A 25018-nucleotide genomic window follows, 5' to 3' on the forward strand; every position below is an offset into this window, starting at 1 on the left:
TTCTTTTAGAAAAGAGTTTTAATTTTCATTTATTTATTTATTTTTTGTACGATTATTATCCGTACGTATCTGCAGATGAATACTCGCGTAGGCGTAGTGACAATTCCCCTATCGTTTGCGAGATTCATTTTAATGGCAGTCGATTAATCATTAGACGCTGCGTAAAATCAGTTCGTTTCATACGAAACACTGATATATGATAAATGAGCGCATAACGTCGAGTTCCTTTTTGAGCATCCACGACATTAACGGATTGGATTAATATACGTAGTGTATTCTTAAGTTTTCAATAGATTGAAACATTCTTTGGATTTTGCATTTTATTATGGTCTAGAACCATAAAAATATATTGCTACAGTATGATCTAGCTATTATTAGCTCTAAAACTTATTTGAAAGTCCTAAATTGATCATTAAGGAAGTATTAACTAATCCATTTGAAATACCATGCAGACCTACATATGTCTTAATACATGTACTATATGTCTTAATCTATATTATTTCATATATAACCATAAAAATATATTGCTACAGTATGATCTAGCTATTATTAGCTCTAAAACTTATTTGGAAATCCTAAATTGATCATTAAGGAAGTATTAATAACTAATCCATTTAAAGTACCATGCATACCTACATATGTCTTAATACATGTATTATATGTCTTAATCTATATTATTTCATTTTATTATCTTAGGAGAAAATTGATGTGAGCCAATAATTAACCGTATAAAAATAAAATAGTGCAAACGATGTACCTAATATATAATAATTACAATTACTATTATTTAAAAACAAAAATAAAAATGTAAAGACTCCATTATGTGGGTTAAATTAAGTACTTAACTCAACCACTAAATCTTTTATTTTCCTATTTTTAAAGTCAATAATGATTAAATTTTCAACTAATCTCTCGCATTAAAAACACAGAACTGAGTCCTATAGAAGCAGGAAGGACAAACACGAGCAGTTTTGTCCTTCCACCAGTGACAGGGGATGTGTGACTGAAAGCAAAGGTGAAGGTGAGCGAAGCGGAGAACAAAAAGGCTCTTTGATTGTAGCTAGAACGAACTTACGAAAACAACGTGACGTAATTGGATAGGATGCGTCTGGTTCGCGGTTTAAGATTGGCCGACGTGAAAGATGAGTTGCTGGTTTAATCGGTGCTACAACAGTTTTGAAAGTGCTTTCTGCGAGCCCCGACGCTCCATTTAAAGTTAATTTCCTTGACTTCGTTTAAAACTGTCGGAGAACGGTCAGTGAGGAGAGACGCGTTACGTTGGTACTTCTACGATGCAATAAGTATATTAGATCAAATGTTAGCTCTATTGGATCTGATAGTGACCTGCAAGAATAACAATTGTCAGTTGATTTTGGATTAGGAAAAGTAGATGTTCGAGTTTAATTTTTGACATGTCTTTTGTGGTCTATACTTGATGATGACTTAGATTTATAGCTGTTACTAGTTATGTGTATTGTTCTTCACAATAGTTTAATATGGAAATAGATACTATGGGGAAAGAGTGTATGATTTATGTTTATGAATCTTCTTACAATTTTTGGACAATAATTATGGTTCTTCCTAATTGTCACGTATTATTCCTATAAATAGTACAGAAGTAATATGTAGACAAATTTATTAGGAGGGAAGGATTTAAGTTTATTTTTCTTGGTACTATATAGATAAATTTTGAAAAATTAGCGAGAAAGCGATTGAGAAGAAGCAATAACTATGTAAGTAAAAGTAACTATATCTAAAATTTATAGTTCTTGTTATCTGTTTCATAGGTCTCTAGCCAATAGCATATGAAAGGAAATATAACGAATCTAGAATTATGATACTATCTAATTCTTATGGATGAACTGACTTTAGTTAGTAACTTGTTAAAGATTCAAGGACTATATGAAAAGAAACATCAGAAACCTGTAATTATGACTCTTTCTAGTTTTTATTTTAGTCGAGAACCTGTCAGCCTAATTACTCTTTTCTTTTCTCAACGATTCGTTAAAAAAGTTACCATATTAGTTACCATTCACAAAAGTTACCATTCTTAACAATCTTAATTCACAATTCAAAAATAAATAAAGTAATAAAATTTCAATTTATAAGAAAGGATCTATAGAAGTCCTTTAATTAGTGTAACTCATATTTCATCAGCAAATAGATGAATAAAATTTCAATTTACAAGATATAGAAGTGACAAATGATTAAAAATGTAGTATGAGAGAAGTCGAAGGAGACTCAGTAACAATCAATGGTATCCGGATACGTCTTATTCATACATGGTTTGTTGCGAGGGTGAATACGGATGGGATAAAGTTGCGAAAAAGGTTTCGTAGAACGATGGCGTAATCGGTAATGCGTTCGACTAAAGAGTACGTATGTACATCTCGCCGGTGCTTCGACATGAAAGACGTTAGCCGTTGCAAAGGAACGTGGATAATGATTGGAATATGCTTCTAATGCTCTGGATTCACCATGAAAAAACCACGGCCGAAACGAGGATGAAGCCTCGAAAACATTCATCACTTCTGAACGCCACAGAGATTCTTCACTGTCTCGGATTTTTGTCCCTAGACATTTCTATTCTGTGTTTTTATCCTTTACAATTTACAATATGATACCTAGGAATTTTTCTATTGGTCGAAGACTTTGGTAATGTTGAAATATCCTGTAGCGTAATGAATGAGTATTAGTATATATCTTTCATATTTTCAATCAATAATAAACTATATGTAGGAAGACTTACGAACAACTTTGAAAATCAGAGATGAAAATCACAAAATTTGAAACTTTGTAGATCTGAAGATCTCAAAATTTGGAAACATAAGAACTTGGAAAATCTTAAAATTTAAAGATCTAAACATTTGAAAACTGAGAAATCTGGAAAGCTAAAATTTTGAAAATAAGCAGATTTGGAAATTAGAAAATTTGAAAGTAAAACATTGTGTAGATCTGACGTTGATACTTGGTAGGATAAATTATAAAAAAGATCCTAATTCCACTTTCAATTCTATTGAGAGAATCCGAGAGCAACCCTCAGGATGTATAACCTGTAAGTTGCATCAGTAGTTAACTACCAGAGGACAAAGCTGTCGATTATAGGGTTTTCCGTGAGCGAGGTTGGGACACCGATCGAGAGAAAGAGGAGAGACGTGTATTCTGCATACATGCATGCATATGCAGAAGGCTTCACACGTCTTCCGCATCGCAACGATTACACAATTACCGTTTATCCCCGATTACGGAGTAGACGGTGCATCAAAACGTTCACTCCGTGATTCCGTGGCAAACATTAGAAAGAGAAACATAGAATCTGGGCGTTCTTATGGAGTACGAGCTACCATGCAGGCCAGCCTCTACCCGAATTCATTTTTACTGTGTCAGCTATAATTAGCGATAATTATGTCGGGATTAATTAAGTGTCCCGTTACGGACTGGCCTGTATTGGCTATTCAAGATAACGCAACACTATACTGAAATTACGAAATCAGATTAGGAAACGAATTAGCGGCTGTAAATATGCCAAAGGCGAATCATTATAGCAAATTGGTACAGTCTAATCACGTGTGTACTATAGAGACTACTATGAGTTGTTTTGCGAAACTATTGATCTTGTAGGCCATTTAGCATGATCCCTTTATATTCGTAATAGGAGCTCAAGTGATTTTTCGATTTGCTGGTTGATCCTTTCAGGGTTGAATAACTTAGTGAGATTATAAATGGAGTAAAGTTGTCCTGAGTGATTGGGTATGGCTACTGGATGCTTTTTTGGGACAAGTTTATGACAGGCTCATTCAATATTCATTCCTGGATGTTTTGTACTATTCATCGTCGTGTGGTTGTATTCTGTAAATACAATAAAGTCCCTATGTAGTAGTTGAGGAAATATATTCATAACAGCTGATTACAGGTTCAACAAATCAGCTACTTCATGAATAAAAGAGTTATTAATTCTGCACTGAGTACCTTATATATTTATTTGTACCGACCTTGCACTTTTTATTGTATCTGAGTGAATTTTGTGTGTTTTCTTTATCATTTTTATTCCATTAATCATTTGGAAACACAGACAAATTAATCTTCTTTCTGCTCTCTCATTTCAGTTTTGAAATAAGTTATATATCTTCCTAAAAAAGTAAATAATTTAATGATTGTGACTAATATAGCAGAAAATTCTTTTTGCTACATGTTTAAATAGAGACTGGTTATTATTATAGCAGCCAAACGTATCTCTTCCTGCATTGACCTTATAGTTTTTAGTTCTGTAGTAATTATAGTCACACGTGTAATTAGGAATCTCGAAGGATATAATTTTTGTACTTGAATCATTGATTGAAAATTGATATTTTACTCAAATAGCTGGAAGGAGAAATTAATGGTAAATTTATAAGGGGTTGCGGGGAAAGTGATTCCCGCGTGCTCAAGCATGTTGTAAGAATCGCCTACGTTTGGCGATTTAAGTAACTGCCGGCAATCCTGAGCGAGTAATACGTTTTACGAAACAAATATAATAGTAGTGTTGGATGACGATCATGTCATTCGGCTCGTATGATTATTTGCCATACTATTTGGCCTCATTATTGCGATTTAACTGTTATACATGGTTTCATACGTACGTTCCATTCTATCTCATTTTTTTGAATAGTCAAAATTTCACAATAACCTACCGATTAGATATGTAATTGAAATTATTCTAAAAAATATTAAATTATTTTACTTGAAAATTCTAGACGATTTGGAAAATATTTGTAATTTAAATTTGCAAGATTAATAATTACAATTTTAATCTTTTAAACTTCAAATTTCAGATCTTTTAATTTTGAACTTCCAAACTTTAATTTTTTAAATTACCCGCTTTAAAAATAATTGTTAAAAACATTATTATAATTTGAGAGAAAATTTAGTTTCAAAAGTACTTCCAATTTCTCATGGAAACAATACCTCGTAATTTCATTGAAAAGAACATGCTAATAAGTGGAGAAGATGTCTGATGAGGAACAAATCATAGAAATAGATGTGAAGATCGCTTTATCGAGGGAGTAAACGCATTAATTGGAGATGAGTTAATGTCTTCCGTGAAGAGAACGCGCGAAATCGTTTAGAAACTGTTTCATATGATCAGGTTAGTTGGCATCAGTCAAGTTTCTGAATAGAGAAATAGCTCTAGATAGTTACCCCATATTCTCCACGAGCCTTCTGCTAGATCTGACAATCAGTCTTGACGTCATGAAAAAATTCGATCTGGTCATTTTCGTAATCGGATTGTTGTTTATGATGGCTTCTACCAGTTAGTAAACTTCTTATTAAGACGAATATAAACAGAGAGAAATACCAACAATTATAACTTCTATAGCCATTATATCAGTGGTTAGAATAATTGTACGCGTCCTAGGGATGCCAACTTGGCTTGCATGTGTAACTAGGATGCTATTCGAGTGAATTAACGCCAACGTTAACCATAAATTACCACTTTCTATGGATCGAGATCATACCATTGGGTTTCTTTCACTCGGACCACATAACCTCCTGGCATGTTCGTCGAACGTATTTCCTCAGTGAAGGTTTCTACCATTGTGTGAAGCGAGGGTCCTATAGTAAAGATTTGGTAACTTACTACAAATTTACGCGTTCTTTTGGAATTGCTCTTCTAATACAGAATGTATTGCAATTAATATTTTAATGACTTTTATTGTTACCTATGATTCTAAAATTACGAATAATCATACATTAATATTTAAGCAATAATTTATAAAACTTGAGATTATATGTATATTTATATATATATCAGCAATATATATATATGTATATACTTATATATGTAATATGTATCCTTAGAATGGTTTAAAAAAAGTACAATAACAAATAGATATTATTTAAACATATCACTACCAGAACAATTCATAGCTGAGATGAAATTGTATATTTAAACGATTTAATCGACGAATATTATTTCCCTTTAACCAATTTTGTATCAATAACAGATGTACTTTAACTGACGCCTGTAAGATGGCATTCATCCGTGCGATCACTAATCCGCGTAAGTACTTTACCTTATCCTGTTTTGCGGCCAAGTTTCAGGACAAGAAATACAACACAAACAAGAATACACAAAAGCTCCGCTCCCCTGCGGCTTAAATCCAAAAAACAAAAATAAACACAAAAACCGTAAAACCACGACACATAATATAGCATGGCTACGTCGCACCGTCGCGTATCGGTACCTTTGCCTAACACACCTTGTGCTAATTCATAGTTTAAATGAATTACAATCGATGTATAAAAAAATTTATCTTGGCTAAATAAACACAAAAAAAAAAGTACTTTACCTTATCGAATACTTCCAGAAAACGATTTCGGAATACTTTGTTCAGTCAAAATTGCTGCATTTGAATTGAAAATTTCGTGCCAGATCCACGGCGTCGTTCTAAAGTTCACAGGTAGATCGATCGGAGATATTAAACAGGGACCGCGAGTTTCCTGTTCCATATTATTGGATTTATGGCAGCGCGGAATTATAGGATCATACCTGCGGCAGATCAACAACGGCCCGACCGATTCGATATCGATACACAACAGCAACAACGTTGTATACATCTACTCGGGGAACTTTAATTGAATCATTAAATCTCCAGGCAGCTGAAAGTGGAAAAGAAACGACACCAGAAGAAAAGGTGCAATTAAGAAAATATTCAGCCTCGACTACCAGGATGATCCTTAAAAATACTCACGCGTAGATCGTAATCCTCTTGGTGAAAGATTTCTCATTCTGTTAATAACGATATAAGAGCGTACAGTCGTGGAATTCATTAGTACTAGCGAACACGCAATTACATCTACTATTCAGGGGCAAATCCGATTAACTGGACGTTGACAATTTTCTGTCTGAATACCGTTATGGTAGCTTTCTTGGAAATCTTAATACGTTACATAAGAGCAAGTAAAGTTATACTATGTATATCTTTTTGGTGATCACTTTATTCAAATTCTTGTACAATAAGGAAAATAAATTAGATAATTGGTCTACCGAAGAAATATATCGTATTACTTTATACTTGTATTAATTCCTAATGTTAGATTATAGGTATTGGTGTTGGTTGAAAGTGATGTTTAGTGGACAGGCTGGCATAGCAAAAAATTGCAAAACCTTACGTAGGAGCAGTCTTTGACTGGAACAGTTAACAGCGATGTGCTTCTATTGCCAAATATTGAAACAGGGTCACATTCTATCTGAGTGAAAGTACAGGAGAACTTGTCAATCACTGTACATATCTAGAAAACTTTTGATCTTCCATACTTTCATCTGATTGATTTCATAAACGATTATTAAATAGGAAAAACTGGGAAAATATCTAGTTAAAAATATTTCATACAAGTTCGTAAAATTAATTTTTGATTTTATAAGATACCTGGAATTTTCTGGTGTTGGAATGGTAGCTTGCATTTTTATTTTTTATATGATGCGTGTTTTAATGTTTTTATAGAGACATTAAAACAGACGAGATTTTCCTTTATTTTCTGCCTTTTACCCGTTCGATCATCAAGCAGCAAACCTATTTCTTCATCCACCTTTCATTCGTATTACAAGTTAGTAATTGGTTCAGCACATTTGAGCACTCGGATGAGATTGAAATCCTTTTTTCTCCGTTTTTTCCTTTTTTCCACGGCGGATGAATCGCCTTCATATCGTAACGTTGACAAAGAGATTTACTACGGGTTGTGCAACGCGAGTAGAACAACTCTATGATTTTTCCAGGTGTCAAAGCACACGCTTACATTCCAAGTAACTCATGGAATCTACATCTAATATATATTTATATTCATATATTTCATACATATCTTCGGTAACCCCATAGAATTTTGATTAGAAGCAAAAAGCTATTTTAGGCAGAGGAAAAATATTTTCATAAATTAAAAAAACTGACAGGGATTTTTCTGTGAAAAAATAAAACACATTCTGTGTTAAAATGAATAAAAAATGTCAAGCACTTAAGAAATAAAAATTGTTAATTTAACTTCAAAATTTCTGTAATAATAAACATTAATGACAAACACAACAAACACCCACTACGCAAGAATAATTAATTAAAAAAGAACAAATATATAAGGTCGCGATATGCAAGAAAAAAACGAAGGAAATTGTTGACAAGAAAATTGCAAAACTCGATAGATCATGAGGGTTCCCCAGGGATTGGAAAGAGGGTCGTCGAGAGACCTCCTATTAGCTGGAACCCGAGGCTCTTTGGACAGCCGAATGATCCAGGCGATCAAGGAGTCACGTGCGTGGATCCAATTAAAATTTAAAGCTGTTTCAGTCATCATCAACGGGATATCTCTTCCCATGATGCATCACCGAGAGTGAAGGGAAGATGCGCTGCTCCTCTCCACCTCCCACACCCATAGCCGGTCATTCTAATACATACTGGTTAATACGTGGATATGCAGCGCTAAGGATAAACTGTAACAAAGGGTCCGGATGGTATATAAACTCGTCCGTGGATCATCTTCTCAGTTCGCTTCGCGTCTTCGCTCATAACACCAATATGAATTACCACCAGGTAGGTTATCCTCCCGGTTATGGTTACTAATCGTCATTTTGGTAACGCGACGGTATAGATACCAATTTATAGATACTAATTCTGAACATCAGAATATTTGGTTAAAGTGCAGACTATTTGATTTCATAGCCCTTTCATGTTATTCATTCTTTAAAATTATGTTTCTTCTTTAAGTCATACTCTGTAGGTTTAAATTGTAAAATTATATTTTTTAGTATGAGATCTCAGATTTTCAGACGAGTTTCAAACCTGACAACGAAGTTGTAAGTTTCTTGAATTGAAAATTTAGTGCCAGTATAGGTTTTTGTATCTTCACACTTGGTAGGTTACTGTAGGCTTCCTTGAGGTCCCATAGCTTCGTTCATTTGAAAATTTAGGACTATTCTTTACAATTTTAAATCTTGGTCATGAAGTTTTAATTTCTGACTGCATTGAAGACTGAAAGTGAAGTTTGATAAGTCAAGATTGGCGATTAGCCGAATGTTTCAAGTTATACAACTCGTTATGACTAACTAACACGTAGCAACACTAAAATTTCACTAAGAATTTAGTTAAAGAGATCTTCCAACTCTCATCTTTCATAATATAAAACAAAATACCCAAACCTTTCTTATATTATTTATTATATTTAATTGAAACTTATATCGAATCTTACATTTGAAAGATCACAAAAAATCCAATTCCAAAAATCGAACTATAAAGAATACAAAGGTGCGAGGTAGTTAAGTCGAATCTCCAATGACTTGGAGCTCCATGAAACTAGACTCGGTCAAAGTAGATACATAGAATGATCTTTTCATTTTGGTTTGCAATCTTCCTGAACCAGTTCAAAGTTATTACTTGTGTTCCACGGGCTTAGAGCTGGATGGAACATTCACTTCCCTAGACACGTGCATCAATAAATGTTCAAAATGAGAAGAAGACACGCTCGTCTTCGGTAATCATCCCTGATTTCAGTGGAACATTAATTTCGTCATTGGTAAATCATTGGCACGCGATATTTCAAGCTTTCCATTGAACTCGGCGTTTGCATTTTCTTCAATTCTTTTTGTCGCCAGTACTAATGACGTCCAATGTCGAAATCAGGCAATAGGTTTATCGTGCATGTTGTTATTAATTCTATTCCAGAAGAGAAATAGTTTTCCCCTCTGAGCAATTGCATTATAGAATTTATATTAACATCTTCCACTTGCCACAACAAACATTTCGCAAATATTTCTTCATTGGATGAATTTGTATTGTCAGACATAGTAACAATCTTCGTCACACTCCTTGTATTTGTTTACAACGAATTGGACACATATTTCAGTCTTTTTCATAACTAATCCATTTTGGTTGCTCTGTTGTAGTTGTTCCTGATATTAGAGTTGTGATAATTGTTAGTTGTGTAGCTTCTTGATCAAGAATATGGTTTATTGGATATGTTATCGTTACATACATGTTGCAAAATTTAGTGATGCAAGGCTACTGCTTCTTCTGCAAGTTTCTCTCTGTGTACTTGATCATTTGCTTCATGCCTGGAGGAAGTAATTCCATAAATGACTCAAGGGAAGATGTATCAAACTTAAGGATATATTACTGATTATAATCTCTGATTAGCTGTAGATTACCATTAAATGTAATACCGATGAAAATATTATTACTTTTTTGAGGAGATTGATATTAGCTTGGAAATCTTTGATTTGATACATTAATTAAGAGATATTGCTAGTCAAGGTCTTGAAGGTATGAAAAAAGATACTTTTAGTGAATCTTTCCAAGAGTTACAAGATATCAATTAATGAATTCTGTCACAGAATAGTAATTCATTTCATACTAAATCAAATAAATTCCTAAAAGTGAATTTTGCAAAAGTCTACATGTACCATATCACTTATCAATTCATTAATATTATTAGCTAATGTACAGGAAGATTCAAATGCTAACAAAATTCAGTTATGCAGCTATTATAGGCCAGCCAATCTGTATTTTCATATCATATTTCCTATTTCAAACGATAAATATTTTTCAGGCGTTTTACCAGCGTATACGTCGACAATAAGGTTGCAATTATTCTGTTTCAGTTAACGAAAGTGCTATTGCTGCTATCGTGTTTTGCTAGTGATGCACTTGCTGGATTGCTGCCGGGTGGTAGCGCCGGTGGAAGTGGTTACCAGTACAACAGACCCGGTGGAGCTGGATTCGGTGGTCCAGGAGGATTGTCTGGAGATTTAGGAGGAGGTTTCAGGGGGAGACCCAATGCGTTGTACGGAGCTCCAGGAGCTGGTGGAGACGCTGGTTTTGGTGGACGTCCATCTGGCACTTATGGTGCTCCTGGATTCGGTGGTGATGCAGGCTACCAAGGTGGTGGTGGTGGAGGCCAGGGTCGCGATTATGGAAGAGTATGTTCGACAATTTTTGTATTTGAACAGAATTTTATAGGATTACAATTAAAAAAGAAATACCATAATGTCATATTTATAATAATCTTTAACACCATAATGTCATATTTATAGTAATCTGTAATATCTAGTTTCAGAATTTGAGTAAAATTTCAAAAAATAATTGATAATATTTTATTTTTGTAGCCACAGCCATACAGCTTCCAGTACGAGGTATACGATCCCCCTAGTGGCAATGACTACTCTCAACGAGAGAGCAGTGACGGTAACGTAGTAACAGGGGAATATAGAGTGCTCTTACCGGACTCGAGGACACAAATCGTAAAATACATGGCTGACGATGCGAATGGATACACTGCTGATGTTCAATACGAAGGACAGGCTCGAACAGGTGGTGGTGCTGGTGCTTATGGAGCACCTGCTTACCAAGGAGGTGCGGGAGGATTCCAGGGTGGCTATCAAGCACGTAAGTATATTTTTAATCGTGTACAATACTCTATATTATATTCTTCGCATTAATTTCAATAATACAGACTGTATTATAAAATATTACCTTAACATTTGAAGAAGGATCAATTTTTTGCAATTTTACAATTCCTGTATTTTGAATTGATATACAGTATGAAGTATAATGTAGGCGCTTAGAAGCATTTAAAAGTATTTGAAGATCGAACACTTTTAGATTACATTAAAAACTTTCTGTCAGTGGATTTATTTTCAAAATGATACAGCTTTTTTAATATTGAAGAATATCTCAGATTTTATTTGCATTTTCTTTGTATGTATAAAAATTGGTAAAGAAGTTTCTTGTGCTTCCTATTGTAGAGATAACATACTAGTTCTATAGCCATTTTATAGATGGCGCTACTACATAATTTCATCGTTACAGCGCTATTTAAATTACGAACAGTCTATAATTTCGTTAAAAGAACGTGTAATATTTTATTTTAAAGTTTTCTGTTTGAATAACGAATAAAATATTGATTTTCAGCAGCTGGCGGTGGACCCGGAGCTAGCAATCAATATCTTCCACCACGTAACAACTATCGGAAATAAATCGGCCCCAACATTCATCGCCATAAAAAAAAGAAAGAAAAACCTGACAAATTCCCGAATGCTCGGCGACAACCGTCACGGACCTCCCTCGTTTTTACAGCTTTTTACTTCTTAATACCACACAATATACTTACACCACTCAGTCACATGCACATTTATATATAATCACCTCCACTGGTATTTAACGACATATATAATTATGTATCGATTAGGATAATTTAATCTCTTCTTTCTCAACGCACGTTTCGTATACGCGCGTAGTTATTATTTTTATGTATACGTTTTATACTTTGTACATGGTAATTTTTATATTATCATACATACGCTTGTACTTTCTGCTAAGTGATTGTCGAACTTATATATTTGTGTATGTATTTATACGAGCTTAATGTAATACACGAATGAAATACTCTTTCTATTTAATTGTTTTTTTTTATTTATCTCTTAACATAAAACATCACCGAATAACCCGATATTAAGCAGAATTGACTAGTAAAATTTAATATATTACAATATACACATATATTGAAAATATTACAGCACACATATATATTATAAATATTACACTATATAAATATATATTTTAATTTTTGCCCAATTTTGGGTTGTAAAAATTGTATTAAACAATAGGAGGACAAATAAAAATGAAATTGTTTGCAAATCATTAAAAATTTGCCTACATGGGAATACTACTTGTTCGTACGATAATACTACGAGAGTTATGTGTTAGGTTAAGTCGCGTTTGTAAAACTTTATGTCAAAAATACTGAACTTGCGTAGTGGTTGTACACAGAATGGTTAAATGTGTTAGACATCACAGTATTGGAAGTTGGGGCACGTTAGCCCAAGAAGATGGACTTAGTTTATGCTAGCACAATGTACTTACTTATTCTTTCTCTTGCCGTAGCCAGGAGTGACGATTGTTTGATGCTAGACGATTGTTTTCTTACATGTGTGCTATATCAACATATTAATTATATTTCTAAAGATATTCCAGCTAAAACCATGATAATACGTAATCTTCCTCCGCTAATCTTCTCTTAAACTCATAGTCCTTACTGTGGCATTACCGACAGCAGGTAAATGACTGTGTCTCGTCGTTCTTTTATTTCACTCGTCAGTTCTTTTTTCTGCGTAGCATTCTTCTTTTACGAGACGGAGGAATTCTCGAGCGGCTACTCAAGATCGAATGCTCAACGTACGTTCGATGAGCAAATACGTTTTATCCACGACTTTAATTATTGGGACAACGAGTAAAAAAGTTTGTGATATTTATTTGATGAAAAGCTTGTGCCTCAAGTATAAGATGTGAATTCGCAGTTTCGTGGAATATTTTGCGACACGTACAGTATTACGCCGCCGCGACCACTTGGATTTGATCCGGCTACGAAATGGTATAGCGCTGCATATCATGGAGGATCAGCGAATGCAGAAGGAGCGATATGATTGGTGCGAAGACTTCCGGACGTATCCGCAGGAGAACTGGTGTTGGTACAGCGAACCAGTGGCGCAAGTCAGAAGCTACTTCCGAAATTCAAGGGACCGTTCCGAATTCGGACCGTTTTGCTCAAATAATCGCTATAATGTAGAGGATATGCGGGAAAAAGTAAGACAATTTTAGACAGTTCTGCTGATCGACTATTTGAGGATATCTCAAACTACACAGGCTAAGGGGCTTCGATGTTTTCGCGACTGTGACGCTGAGGATACCCGGTTATTCTTTATATGATCGTTAAACATCAAGATGAAAACACCCGAGTTTGGCATTTCCAAATATACAGAATATACTGTAAACGCGACTGTTTTGAAGTCTTTCGATTAATTTGTCACATAACAATTGAAGATATGTTAAAAAATATACGTTCAAATAATTTCTGACACAGAAGTTCCTATTGTTTCAACTTTATTTATAAAGATTAATGTATTACTTTTCAAATTCAATCAGTAAATAGGTTTTCAAAAGCGAATTCAAACGTATTATCACCCTACCTTAACTCTTTCCGCCTACCACTCTCCTTCCTTGTTGATAGAAGACATATATCTGTCCTTGTTACACAGTATCGTTCTTTTTGTTTAACACATGATATATCTCTGCCTCGTAGCTAGCATATTAACACATACTGTGTTTTTTGTCCCATGGATAAACCATGTGCTGACATCTATTGAAGGTGGTATGGACGGTGACTTCGAGCATATGTGGATAAATGACACTAAATGGTTTGTTCGTAGGAAAGATCGCAAGACTGTGCGACAAGGACAGACTACATGAACGGTTCTAGACAGAGAGGGCAATAGTGTGCAACAAATTCCTAATTGTAGATCCTAAAAAAGTATTGCAATAACAATTACTTGTAATATAGACTATTATAAAATACTAATATTCCAAGTTAATTACTATGTTCGTCGCAGGAAATTGCAGAGGGTATAAAAAACATTAATTTTTTGACAAATCAGTATTTCACACCTGAGACACAAAGTACCATTTAACGTTACGTCTATCCTGTCTACTCTCTCCTATCTCTATCTACTGAGTATTGTGAATACAGTTAATTTATGCGCGCTCAGATGTCACTAGCGCCCAAATCACGAGAGATGAGTGCAAAAGAAAAATTCATTATGGTAATTCTTATTTAAATTCCAATAAAGTATGTTCACCGAAATTCGAATAATTCAGCCTAATCATCACTTTTCATTACTTCAAATCGGTTAACGACGACCATAAATAAGATATAGCGAAATTAAGCGAGAAATATTTGTTACATTTATCCTTATTAAGACAATATGTGTAAAATAAAATCATCACCTATTTCACGAATTACGAGAATGAGACCCCATTTATTTATTGCAAATATTTATATAATTAAATAAATTAAACATTAACAGGAATAAATTAATTTCAGTTTTATCAGTTGAGTGGTTTTTGCAAATATAAAATATAACACTTCTAAACATAGACAGGTCAGAGAATTTAATAACTTTTACTCATTTATACAGGCACAAAAATTTCAGCTTGGAAATGGGAAAGTCAAAGGTGGAAATAATAAATTGTTACAATAAATTGTTATAATATACTAAATATACTTTTTTTTTGCTTATGAATTAATAATAGGGCCAATCCCAGCGGCACTGCAATGCCGGGCCGACCCGTGGCAGAGGAGGAGCGAGCCCCGCCGACTCCGCCGATTTCCAAAAATCAGACTAATATTCTGACTCCCCGATGGGGAGTGTATCAGATATTAAGCTGATAAGAACAGATACTACACTTTGATCTTAGCCATCAGGCCGAGAAGCGATAACTATTTTAACTTTCCTGTTTGTATTTAACGACTCTGCCTCTGAATCTCTCTAGTGAGAAATTTTAATCGCAATGCACCGCCTAGCGGCGTGAATACGAACTTTCTTACTTCATTTATAGGGCAGGACATAAATATGTAAATGCAAGGGGTTACATGAATAGATATTTTTACCTATTACAAACCAAACAGAAATTTGTAATATCTAAAAATTACGTAAACGCGATATTATTCTAAGCTGAAAATTGAAAAATCAGAAAATTTGAAAATCTGAAAATCGTAAAATTTAAGAATTTGAAAAACTGAGAACTCGAAAGTTTGAATATTTTTGATGTTACCATGGGAAAATAAAATTTTAATACACGACTAACAATAAGTTCTTAGAAATTTTAGTAGATAGCGTTAGTGTATTAATTTTAGCAGTATGTATCATATGTAGTATAATTGAAATAAAATAAATTAACACGTGATTTTCTAAAATTGCAAAATACCATCGTTGTTGACTAAAGTATGCAACTTATTATAGAAATCGAAATAAAAGATATGTGAAAAAATGTAGTTTAAGAAAAAAGTTTATTAAAAATCATTGTAACTCCTAAAAAATAGACCGTAAGTAATAATTAAACTATGGATTTTTATTTATATTTTACACTATCTCGATAGTTCTAACTATTGAATTGTCGAGTTCTATTAAGTATTTAGTCTAAAAGGTGACAGGAAGATCTGTTCCCGATATCGTGGAGAGGTGTACTATACAAAAGAAATAGCGTTACCGGTACTGTTTCTACATCCGACATAGCGTGTGAAACCAGTCAAGCAAAGGGACCGATGCAACAAGAGCCTGGGAGTGCCTTTTTAATGTCACGGAAGGAGTTACCTTTAAGTATCGTCCATGTCGAATCACATGATTCGTTAGATTGGGGGAGAGTCCGATAATAGGTGAATGGTCGAAGATGTCCATTGTTTTATTCTACATATCTCCTTTTCCCTTATGCCACTTTTCCAATCACAGGTATGCTATACCATTTTTGATCATTCGGCCTTATTCTAGTTATTTTGTTATTGTATATCGTAGAATTATTATACAATATTATTAGAACACTAGAGAAGAATGTTTATTTTATAATTTGAATTTTGAATTTTTATTTTTTCGTATTGAAGATGGTATTATCAAAAAATGTCGCTTCATCTATGATGATAGTTTCCCTGTTTAGTAAATTATCATAGTAATAATTTGAAGTTCCATCGTAATACAGTATTTTCATTAATATCCATTAACATTAATGAAAATAGGATAATAAATAATAGAGTAACCTAAAAGTTCACAGGTATATTTGTTTTTGGTGTGTATGTATTGTGTTCTGTACATGACATATTCGTAATATTGTGATACAATAATATGACACATAATATATAATATTAATATACGATATATAATATGCATACAACAGTATAATTTGAATTAATTGATATAGTATCTTTATTAATATTCAGTTATATAAAATATTAATTAAAGAAAAAATTGAAATGAGTAACCTAGAAATCCATGTGTCTAGCTTCGAAATTTATTTATTTCTAAATATTATATTCCTCTTAGTTTGATTATTTATTTAAAGTGACAAATTATTTATTAAAAGTGATAAATAGTACTAAATGGAGATTTCATCTATATTTGCATAACCTTCAAGTCAATGGTGTGAGGAAATAAACAGCAGGGGTGCAAGGGAGATCATTGCCCCCACTCCTCAGAGCTATAGTAATTTTAGTATTACTTTCATACGCGCCACGTACATGATTGTCTTTTAGTTAAGGTAATTATTACCACGTGCATGATAAAGATGCACTTGTAGCGAAGTGACAAATGTGATTTCCTACACGGTAGAATTTACTTTTATTACTGTAAAGAATTTTATCGTCAATCATCAATTAAGACACAATGGTTTTAAAGCTTGCTGTCTTTTTGTCTTGCAAATTTGTTTCCTTACGAAATTCAGAAGCTATTATTGTTAATGTAATTCTTATCTTTCATTTCACTTTCAGATTATGCATATATGTATTATTTGATTCAAGCTTGGCCAAATCCTATCTACAGTAAAGATAAAATCTAATAATTTGAAATAATGACTAATCATAGCAATCGTATCGTTTTTATTTGAAATATGTACGATATAGGAAAGAAGATTATATTTCACTAGAAGCTAAAATTTATATAAACATATATCGCTATAAATAAAAATTTAGATATTTCAAATATTTCATTTAAATAATGCTTAAGCTTACTTTGATCATCTATTTAATTTGAAAAACCGTGAATAGATTAGATCCGAATAGTATCATGATTTTTTTGCTTATATTAAATATTATTACTTGTGAATAGGTTAGGAAAGTCAATATCAAGTTGAACATTAATTTGTCTTTCTATATTATTATTATACGTGTGTATATGTACATTGTTACGAACTTGACTATTGTTTCTCATGAATTTTAATTATGTGAGGTTATGTAATGATCGTTGTTATTGAATAATGGCGTTATGTAGTCGTAGTATGATTAATTAGGATACATGATTTTTAATTAAGCGCGGCAAACGACAAACGACATTCCTTTTCCGTCGTTTGAAATACAGTGAGAATCCAGTGGCAACCGTTCCGACCTAATTTCACATAATTAAATGGTTATACGGTCCGTTGAGATTTCATTAAGCTCGTGCGGCTAATTAGCAAAACGCTGACATTTTGCAGTCGCGTACGTCATCAAATCATTCAGCATTTCCACTTTCCATTTTAATGTTTTATTACTTCATTATCTATTATTACATTTTTACCTTCTTGTAAAAGTTTTCTAATTTCAATATTCTCAGTTTCTTAATTTTTCCAACAGTTCTTTAATTTCATAATTTTCTTCAAAATTCCAATGCTCCTAATTTAGAAACTTCTCTTAAAGTTTCAAAATATCCCTAATTTCATAATTTTCCTAAAAACTTAAATATTCCTAATTTCATAATTTCCTTAATAGTTGTCCAATTATTTTCATAGGAATCCAAACGACTAAATAAAGGGGATGAATCCGATCCTGTTCGCTAACCTTCCTCGATGATGACCTTAGCCAACCGCTCATCATTCCACCAAGCACGTACTGCTCGACTGATTTGCATAAGACCAGAGTAAGTATCGAGCGAGCGCGAGGTCGAAGCAACATGTGCTTCGACAGATCGAGCTCTTGCTTTACGGCCATGATCCGGCTAATACACGTACACACCTCCTTCTATATTCTACTGTAAATTTTATTTGCATCCTAGGTACAAAGATCAAATTAGCCTTAGTTACTTTCAGGTATATATCCTGCCCCTCGCTATTTCTTCGTGAATGTTTCAGCGATTCCTACCTATTGAAAGCTTGAACTGTTCCTTCAATATCCTTGACTGATCAAGCATTCTGTATTAATTAAATACTATTTGCACTTTGGTAATTGCACCATTTCAATTTCCATTTAAAACATCAAGAGAATGATAGGAAGGAAAAGTGGATTATCTGTTAAGTTATATATTCTTTGTTTTCTTCTTCTTCAATAATATTTGGATAATCAGGTATTCTTGATTAATTAAGAAATTTGTCTACTTTAACAACCATTGTGTATTTCAACTAATAGACCTCAATGGATATACATATTCTAGTTCTTTGTCATAAGACTGTAGATATTTGTGCACAGAATTATACAATGGAATTTAGAAAAAATAGTTCACGTTTGTGCATTTTGCACACTTCAGAAATGAATAAAAATATACATACTAATTTTAATACTCGGATCATGAAAGAGAATTCTAAGGGTTTACTTAATTATTCTTTATTTTAACTGCTTATTACTTCCTTATAACTGTTCATACTACATTTCATTTATCGTTTCACAAAAGATATGATTTCATTGTATGTAACTGAAATTCGGTTTACAACTGACATTTGAAAAATTGCCACGAGTCATCAGTAGGTTGGCGTAAGTAGAAGAAGAGAAAGCAGAGAGAGGGTTGAAAGGCAAAAACGCTTAGCGAGTCACAGTTCACAGCTATCGAAATTCGATTTCGTAACGATTCTGTTTGGTATTGTGTTCCTTGATGCGAGATCAGCTGATTGCAATTTTAACGCGCGGGAGGCAATCAGATTTCAGCGAGACCTTTTCGAATCGCGTACTGCAAAGACGATGAACAAGCCACACATACGCCATTAGAACTTGTTATCCTGGCCAATTTGTTCACGAAACCTAGATCATTCGAACACATGGGTAAGAATTACGCAGTTGACCTAACCTCTCTTCCAATCATCTTATTATTATAGAACTATTTGGACGCAATTTTGTTCAGTCAAATGTTACAATGATCAAGAATATTATGTGAAGGCCAAACATTTTTTACATTTTTTAACCTCGATTTTCATCCCTTAATTCACAAAAGTTTAGATTACATATTACTTTATTTTTCAATTTTTTGCTATGGTAATTCTAACTCAGATTGTCATTGTTACTTATGATTTAATGGAGAATTCAATGGAGAATTATTAGTGATAACCTCTCATAGTTCCCAATTTACAATTATGTACACTTTTCGTGTCTTAATTGTAATGTAATTCAAATGGTTCCATTTGAAGATAAGTCCACCTTTGTTAATTTTAGAATTTGCTTCATTTTAATCTGTACTTTGCGTTTCACATAGTACAATTACTTTTACATTGAGTTAGTATAAAGCGAATTGGGTATTCTTTTTAAATTAAATGATTTTTTCTGCGCTGCTCTATTTTTTTTTTTTTTTTTTTAATTTTTGATAATAACCTAAACTCTGAATGGGCAAAATTGTAATGAATGTTTCGTCATCTCAAAAATGCTTCAAAGTGAATACACTATATCAATCTGAAATTTGTTAGAAATCTTCGTGAATATAGAAATTCGAATTTCTAGATTTTTCGTGGTTCTTAAGAATGGTTAGAATTAATACGAATCGCGAATAGAATAGAATGGGCAGATACGTATCGCACGAGTATATATTCCGTTGCGAGAAAAAGTGTCAAGTTCGTGTGAAATTAGATAGTTTATTAGATACCTCTCGATAAGGGAATACAATACTTGAATACTCGACGGCGGGATACTCCAGCGAACTTCGCATAATGGCAGGATGTTTATGCTTCGCGCGAATCGTAAATTTAAGGGACGCGTGTACGATAAAGTTGCCAACTGAGTACTTTAACGGAAAACCATTAAAACAGTGTTTCCCAAACTTGTGTCTTCGTCACGTGATATCATATATTATTATGAATATAATTTTTAAAGAGATGAAACCTGGGTCTTATGTTTTACATATTTTTACAAATTTCATTATTAATAATATGTGTGATTACTATTTGGATACAATACTATTTGGAATTTTGAATTATCTAAAAATTGTAGTAATAATACTAATTGAAATTTCTCTCATTAGTTACATAATTGGAAATTATTATGATACGACTTGGGGCATACTTAAATATAAATTTAATCTGGCAATAAAAAGCACTGTGTTCAATAACTATAAATTATAGTACTTTGTTAAAGAATTAATGTATTTAACAAATTTCTATATAAACTATTATCATTATTAAAGTCTAAATTACTATACACGTAGTCATTATTGTATAATCATTCATCGTGAACTGATTGGATTTTAATGGCAGTTTTTGGCAGGTTTTTAATAGCAGATTTGATTAAAATGAATGACGCTTCAGTTGTGTAACAAGTCCCGTACAATAATATCTATATAACTGAAGAGTGGAAACTAGTTGTTGAGAAGCACTGCATTAGAATAATACGCAACAGAAGAAACGAGGATTATCTCTGGATATTAGATCTTCTCAAACGAGACCTCATTAAGGCTACTTGTTTTGATGTTTGAGCTCATTAAACCCGATTCTCGATATGATTACCGCCATAAATCATTGTTATTGAGATTTCTATGCGTAGTTGGCGCAGGAAGTAAACGAAGAATCCGCCATCCGGTTGAAACGCATCCTAACAAATTGATAAGCATATTCGCATCGTAATGTCTCTATCTTAAAGTATATTTACTCCAGATGATTAATTAGGTCAAGACAAACCAAGTACTTTCATTAATATAACATGGGTTACAAATTTTATGATATTTGTCTGATGGTTGAGAAATATAATGTAATTTCAATGATTAATTAGATCAACAATATAAAGCAAATGTTTTCATTAATACAATTTACAAATTTATTTGTCATTTTTTAGTATTTGAAAAGTACAACTTAATTTAAATTGAGATAATTTCCATATGAGCCAAGGGAAAGAGATGGTGACCATGACTTCCTTATGGGATGAGATGCCCTTTAAAGTGGCCTTTGCTTCAACGGTGTTCCTTTACCTTCGATATTAGTACTCATTATCCACTTTTTTATCACCTACGATTACATGGTTCACCAGTGGACGATGGATGTTAAAACAGCGACGAATAATAAATTACTACTTCTCGTAATTTCATTTCATAGTACCAATATTCTCAACACCTTCCGCTAAATGCGTCTCGAAGATGCGTTACAGCACCTCCGTATAATTTGCCGGTCAATGAGAAACAAAAATTCTCTTCCTTTCTCACGGCGAAAGGTATTTTAATATAATAACTCCAGAGTATTTAATATGCTGTTATATTCCACATTTTTTAACGTCTACTCTTCGTATTTTCTACTTCAACACTTTTGCAAACCTGTTCTAATGGCCTTTCAAGGATCACATATTAGTTGATACTATGTAATCCTAAAGTTAGGTTTATGAGATTATTAGGTAATAGAGTAAAGAGAAGAACCCTGAAAAAACATGAACTCTTTAATTTATTAGTTCTTGAAATTTTTTATTACAATTTGAAGAACTTAAAAGTGTAATTTATAAAGTCCCAAGATCAACACATTCTCTACTTATCGCCAGGATTACTGAAAGATACGAGAGCCAAGAACTATGAGCAACTCTCAAAGAATTAAGTACATCTTAACTTTCTCACTGCATTAGCTGTCCAATCTAAATATCTCAAGTCTCATATTACAAAAAATTAAAGAAACCCAATGTGAGATTTATACAAATTTATAAAGAATTAAATTCTTTTAATCTGGAACTATTTTGAGCTTCCTGCATACATCAGGTATACAGTCCACATATTCCAAATCCCATATTCATTCAGAAAATGCAAAAAGATCCATATATAGATACAAATATTCAAAATATTTTATAAATAGCCATGTAATTAATTTAAGACTTGTATTCAAGTTACTGATAAAGTACCATCACTCCTGGCAACAAAATGACTTAAAATATGAAGACAGTGTCAAAGATCTGCAAGTAGCACTCATATAGCATGTTCATCTAAATAGCCATATATACTGAAGCAAATAGCACTATAAAATAGTACAAAATCTAATGTATTTGGATCCAATTAATCAACATAAAAATCCTATAATAAATGGTATGCCAATATTTCTTGTATATACAAATATTTCAAATGCCTTTAAGTAATTGTATAATTGTCTCAGTCTTGTACTCAAGTCATAAGCACACCTGGCAACAAAATGATCCAGAAAGTGGGAATGGTTTTAACAAGTGGTTTTGGTATACAACATGTTGCATCACCTAAAAAGCCATGTAATCTGAAGGAAATAGCAACCAGGTCATAATCACGTCACAAATGAGAGTCATCAACGCCACTACAAATTACAAATTGCTGTTCGTTGGTACGTCGGTTCTCGAGCCTCTTTGAACCACGTCAGTAAATCAACCATAACTTCCCCTCGCCGCGCGTAGGCGTGATTTTTATGCTACCACAAGGGGAATATTTCTTTGAACGATGCAGAACAGTGTTAAAAGTAACGGGACTGAAGGCGGTACATCTTGTTTGATGTAATTGCTCCATCGCACTCGATCAGGTTGCAAATCAATAGAATCGATCGGACTGGTGGTGTTCCGTATGTCGACGGCGAAATCAGGATCTTGGACAGGTTATGGAAGCCTGCACGATCTCCCACGTGTCATATAACAATGTTAATTAAGAATCACGATGCACATAAACACGCCAGAATTGTATGGTAATGGAAGTGAAGCAACATGACATAAGGCTAAGGAAAAGTCTGATTTTAAGTCATATAGAAAATATAATAAATTATATAACATTATTGTCAACATTTTATAGAAGATTATTTACAACGTTTTAAAGCTCTATAGATATTACGATTAATTATCAAAAAGATCATGTTACTGTAAGTGAAGAAATGTGATAACACTTAGAAGAAACTTAGATAATAAAGATAATGTATACCGCTTCTTTGCTATTAAATATATTATTAAATATATTATTATTAGATATTACGATTAATTATCAAAAAGATCATGTTACTGTAAGTGAAGAAATGTGATAACACTTAGAAGAAACTTAGATAATAAAGATAATGTATACCGCTTCTTTGCTATTAAATATATTATTAAATCTTCTTTCAAGTGTTATGAAGAGAATGCTGCAATATGTACGTATAATATAATAATATAGCTAGATTAATATTGCCATTAATCAGTGCTGCAAAGTCAACAATACTACTGGTCATCAGTTCTCTGGAGGATTTGCCAATATTTGTACCAACTACTGAAGCACTGTAGAAACGATTAATCGAGAGGCTATCGATCCTGGTTTCTTCTCTTCCCAGCGTATAAAGTTTTCGTAATCACGACTGGCACTGTGCCAATGGACGTATCGTTAACAGGATCTATCATTGAATCTTGGTCTTAGAGCGAGAGCAGAAAGGCTGAAAAACGAAATGGCATAATTTACAGGCCAACAATGAGATTATAACCGGTATACCGTGACGGATATGCCGCGTATGAAAGCCGAATGAAAAATATCAAATTGTTCCCATCGCTTTGTAAACGGATGAAAAAGGGCCGGAACAAAGAACGCCGACAAGACATCCGGCGAATTTCGATGAGATATCTGCTATTAATATACCATTCGGTCCCATCAGTGATAACTCGATCTATTGCAAAACTATGGTGTCTCAAAAAGCCTATATCTTCTATTACTGTGTTACTACTCGTTGTATGACAATAGAAGTGAAGCAACGCGACTTTGTACATGTACAAAAATCGTATTAGGTGCAGTCTGAATGACTCCACTCTCTAAGGGTCACATCTTAAAGCTTAACTTTACAACATAACTTGAGCTCATACTGATGTTGCACCTAAGACCTGCAAAAGTATAAATGCAACCCTGAATAAGTCCAGTAGACAAAATTCATCTAACTTTATGTAAATTCTTATATTAAGAAAAATTGAGAATTTGATTAATCAAATAATAAGACCAAAAGAAATTTTAAAACCGGTCATTTGACCAGCCCTGGTAAGGTTAATGTTAAAGAATTCTACAAATTGGGGAATATAGCAATATCATTAGAATAACGAGATGCAATGTTGCAAACCGACATCAAATTAAATTTCGCGCCGATTCATTATCGTACAGCGTTGCGCTATAGGATAAAAACCAGATGGCGTCAAACATAACCATGAAATGATTTATGTTTCGCAGTGGATCAAAGGGTAGACGTATTTTCTGTGGAATCAATTAAGCGTCATAACATCATTAAGGCTCAGGAGCATGGTACAAAACCGTAGAAAGTCAGTCAATTAATTATCGTCTGTACCATCTTCATTTATAATTACACAA

General features: G+C 33.2%; 2 protein-coding genes, 1 long non-coding RNA gene and 1 other non-coding gene across 6 annotated transcripts in view; 2 read left to right on the forward strand and 2 right to left on the reverse strand.

Moving 5' to 3' along the window:
- Window positions 1–673: 673 nt before the first annotated feature.
- On the reverse strand, window positions 674–5320 carry LOC132914690 (uncharacterized). Its single transcript, XR_009659648.1, has 3 exons — window positions 5179–5320; window positions 1076–1344; window positions 674–1003 (listed from the first exon to the last, which is right to left on the reverse strand). It is a non-coding gene; the product is annotated as an uncharacterized LOC132914690 (long non-coding RNA).
- A 539-nt stretch (window positions 5321–5859) lies between these two features.
- LOC132914455 (pro-resilin-like) lies at window positions 5860–12418 on the forward strand. Of its 2 annotated transcripts, none has more exons than XM_060973581.1 (5): window positions 5860–6040; window positions 6434–8558; window positions 10622–10939; window positions 11126–11405; window positions 11934–12418. In XM_060973581.1, the coding sequence occupies exons 2-5, from the start codon at window positions 8370–8372 to the stop codon at window positions 11993–11995; spliced, it is 849 nt and encodes a 282-aa protein (XP_060829564.1). In that variant the 5' UTR covers window positions 5860–6040; window positions 6434–8369; the 3' UTR covers window positions 11996–12418. The 2 variants fall into 2 exon arrangements, with proteins under 2 accessions (XP_060829564.1, XP_060829565.1); XM_060973582.1 differs by having other exon boundaries at window positions 8307–8558.
- Window positions 12419–15096: 2678 nt separating this feature from the next.
- LOC132915020 (U2 spliceosomal RNA) lies at window positions 15097–15289 on the reverse strand. The gene has a single exon (XR_009659754.1). It is a non-coding gene; the product is annotated as a U2 spliceosomal RNA (small nuclear RNA).
- A 704-nt stretch (window positions 15290–15993) lies between these two features.
- Window positions 15994–25018, forward strand: part of LOC132914919 (pro-resilin-like) — a 31674-nt gene continuing 22649 nt past the window's right edge. The window contains exons 1-2 of one of the 2 annotated variants that reach the window (XM_060974434.1): window positions 15994–16300; window positions 18324–18451. The gene's annotated coding sequence lies outside the window, so the exon portion shown is untranslated. Of the gene's footprint in view, window positions 16301–16966; window positions 17100–18323; window positions 18452–25018 lie in introns of those variants that run through there. The other variant, XM_060974435.1, reaches the window with a different exon arrangement.

The sequence above is a fragment of the Bombus pascuorum genome, chromosome 15, assembly GCF_905332965.1.
Source record: "Bombus pascuorum chromosome 15, iyBomPasc1.1, whole genome shotgun sequence".
NCBI classification, from domain to species: domain Eukaryota; kingdom Metazoa; phylum Arthropoda; class Insecta; order Hymenoptera; family Apidae; genus Bombus; species Bombus pascuorum.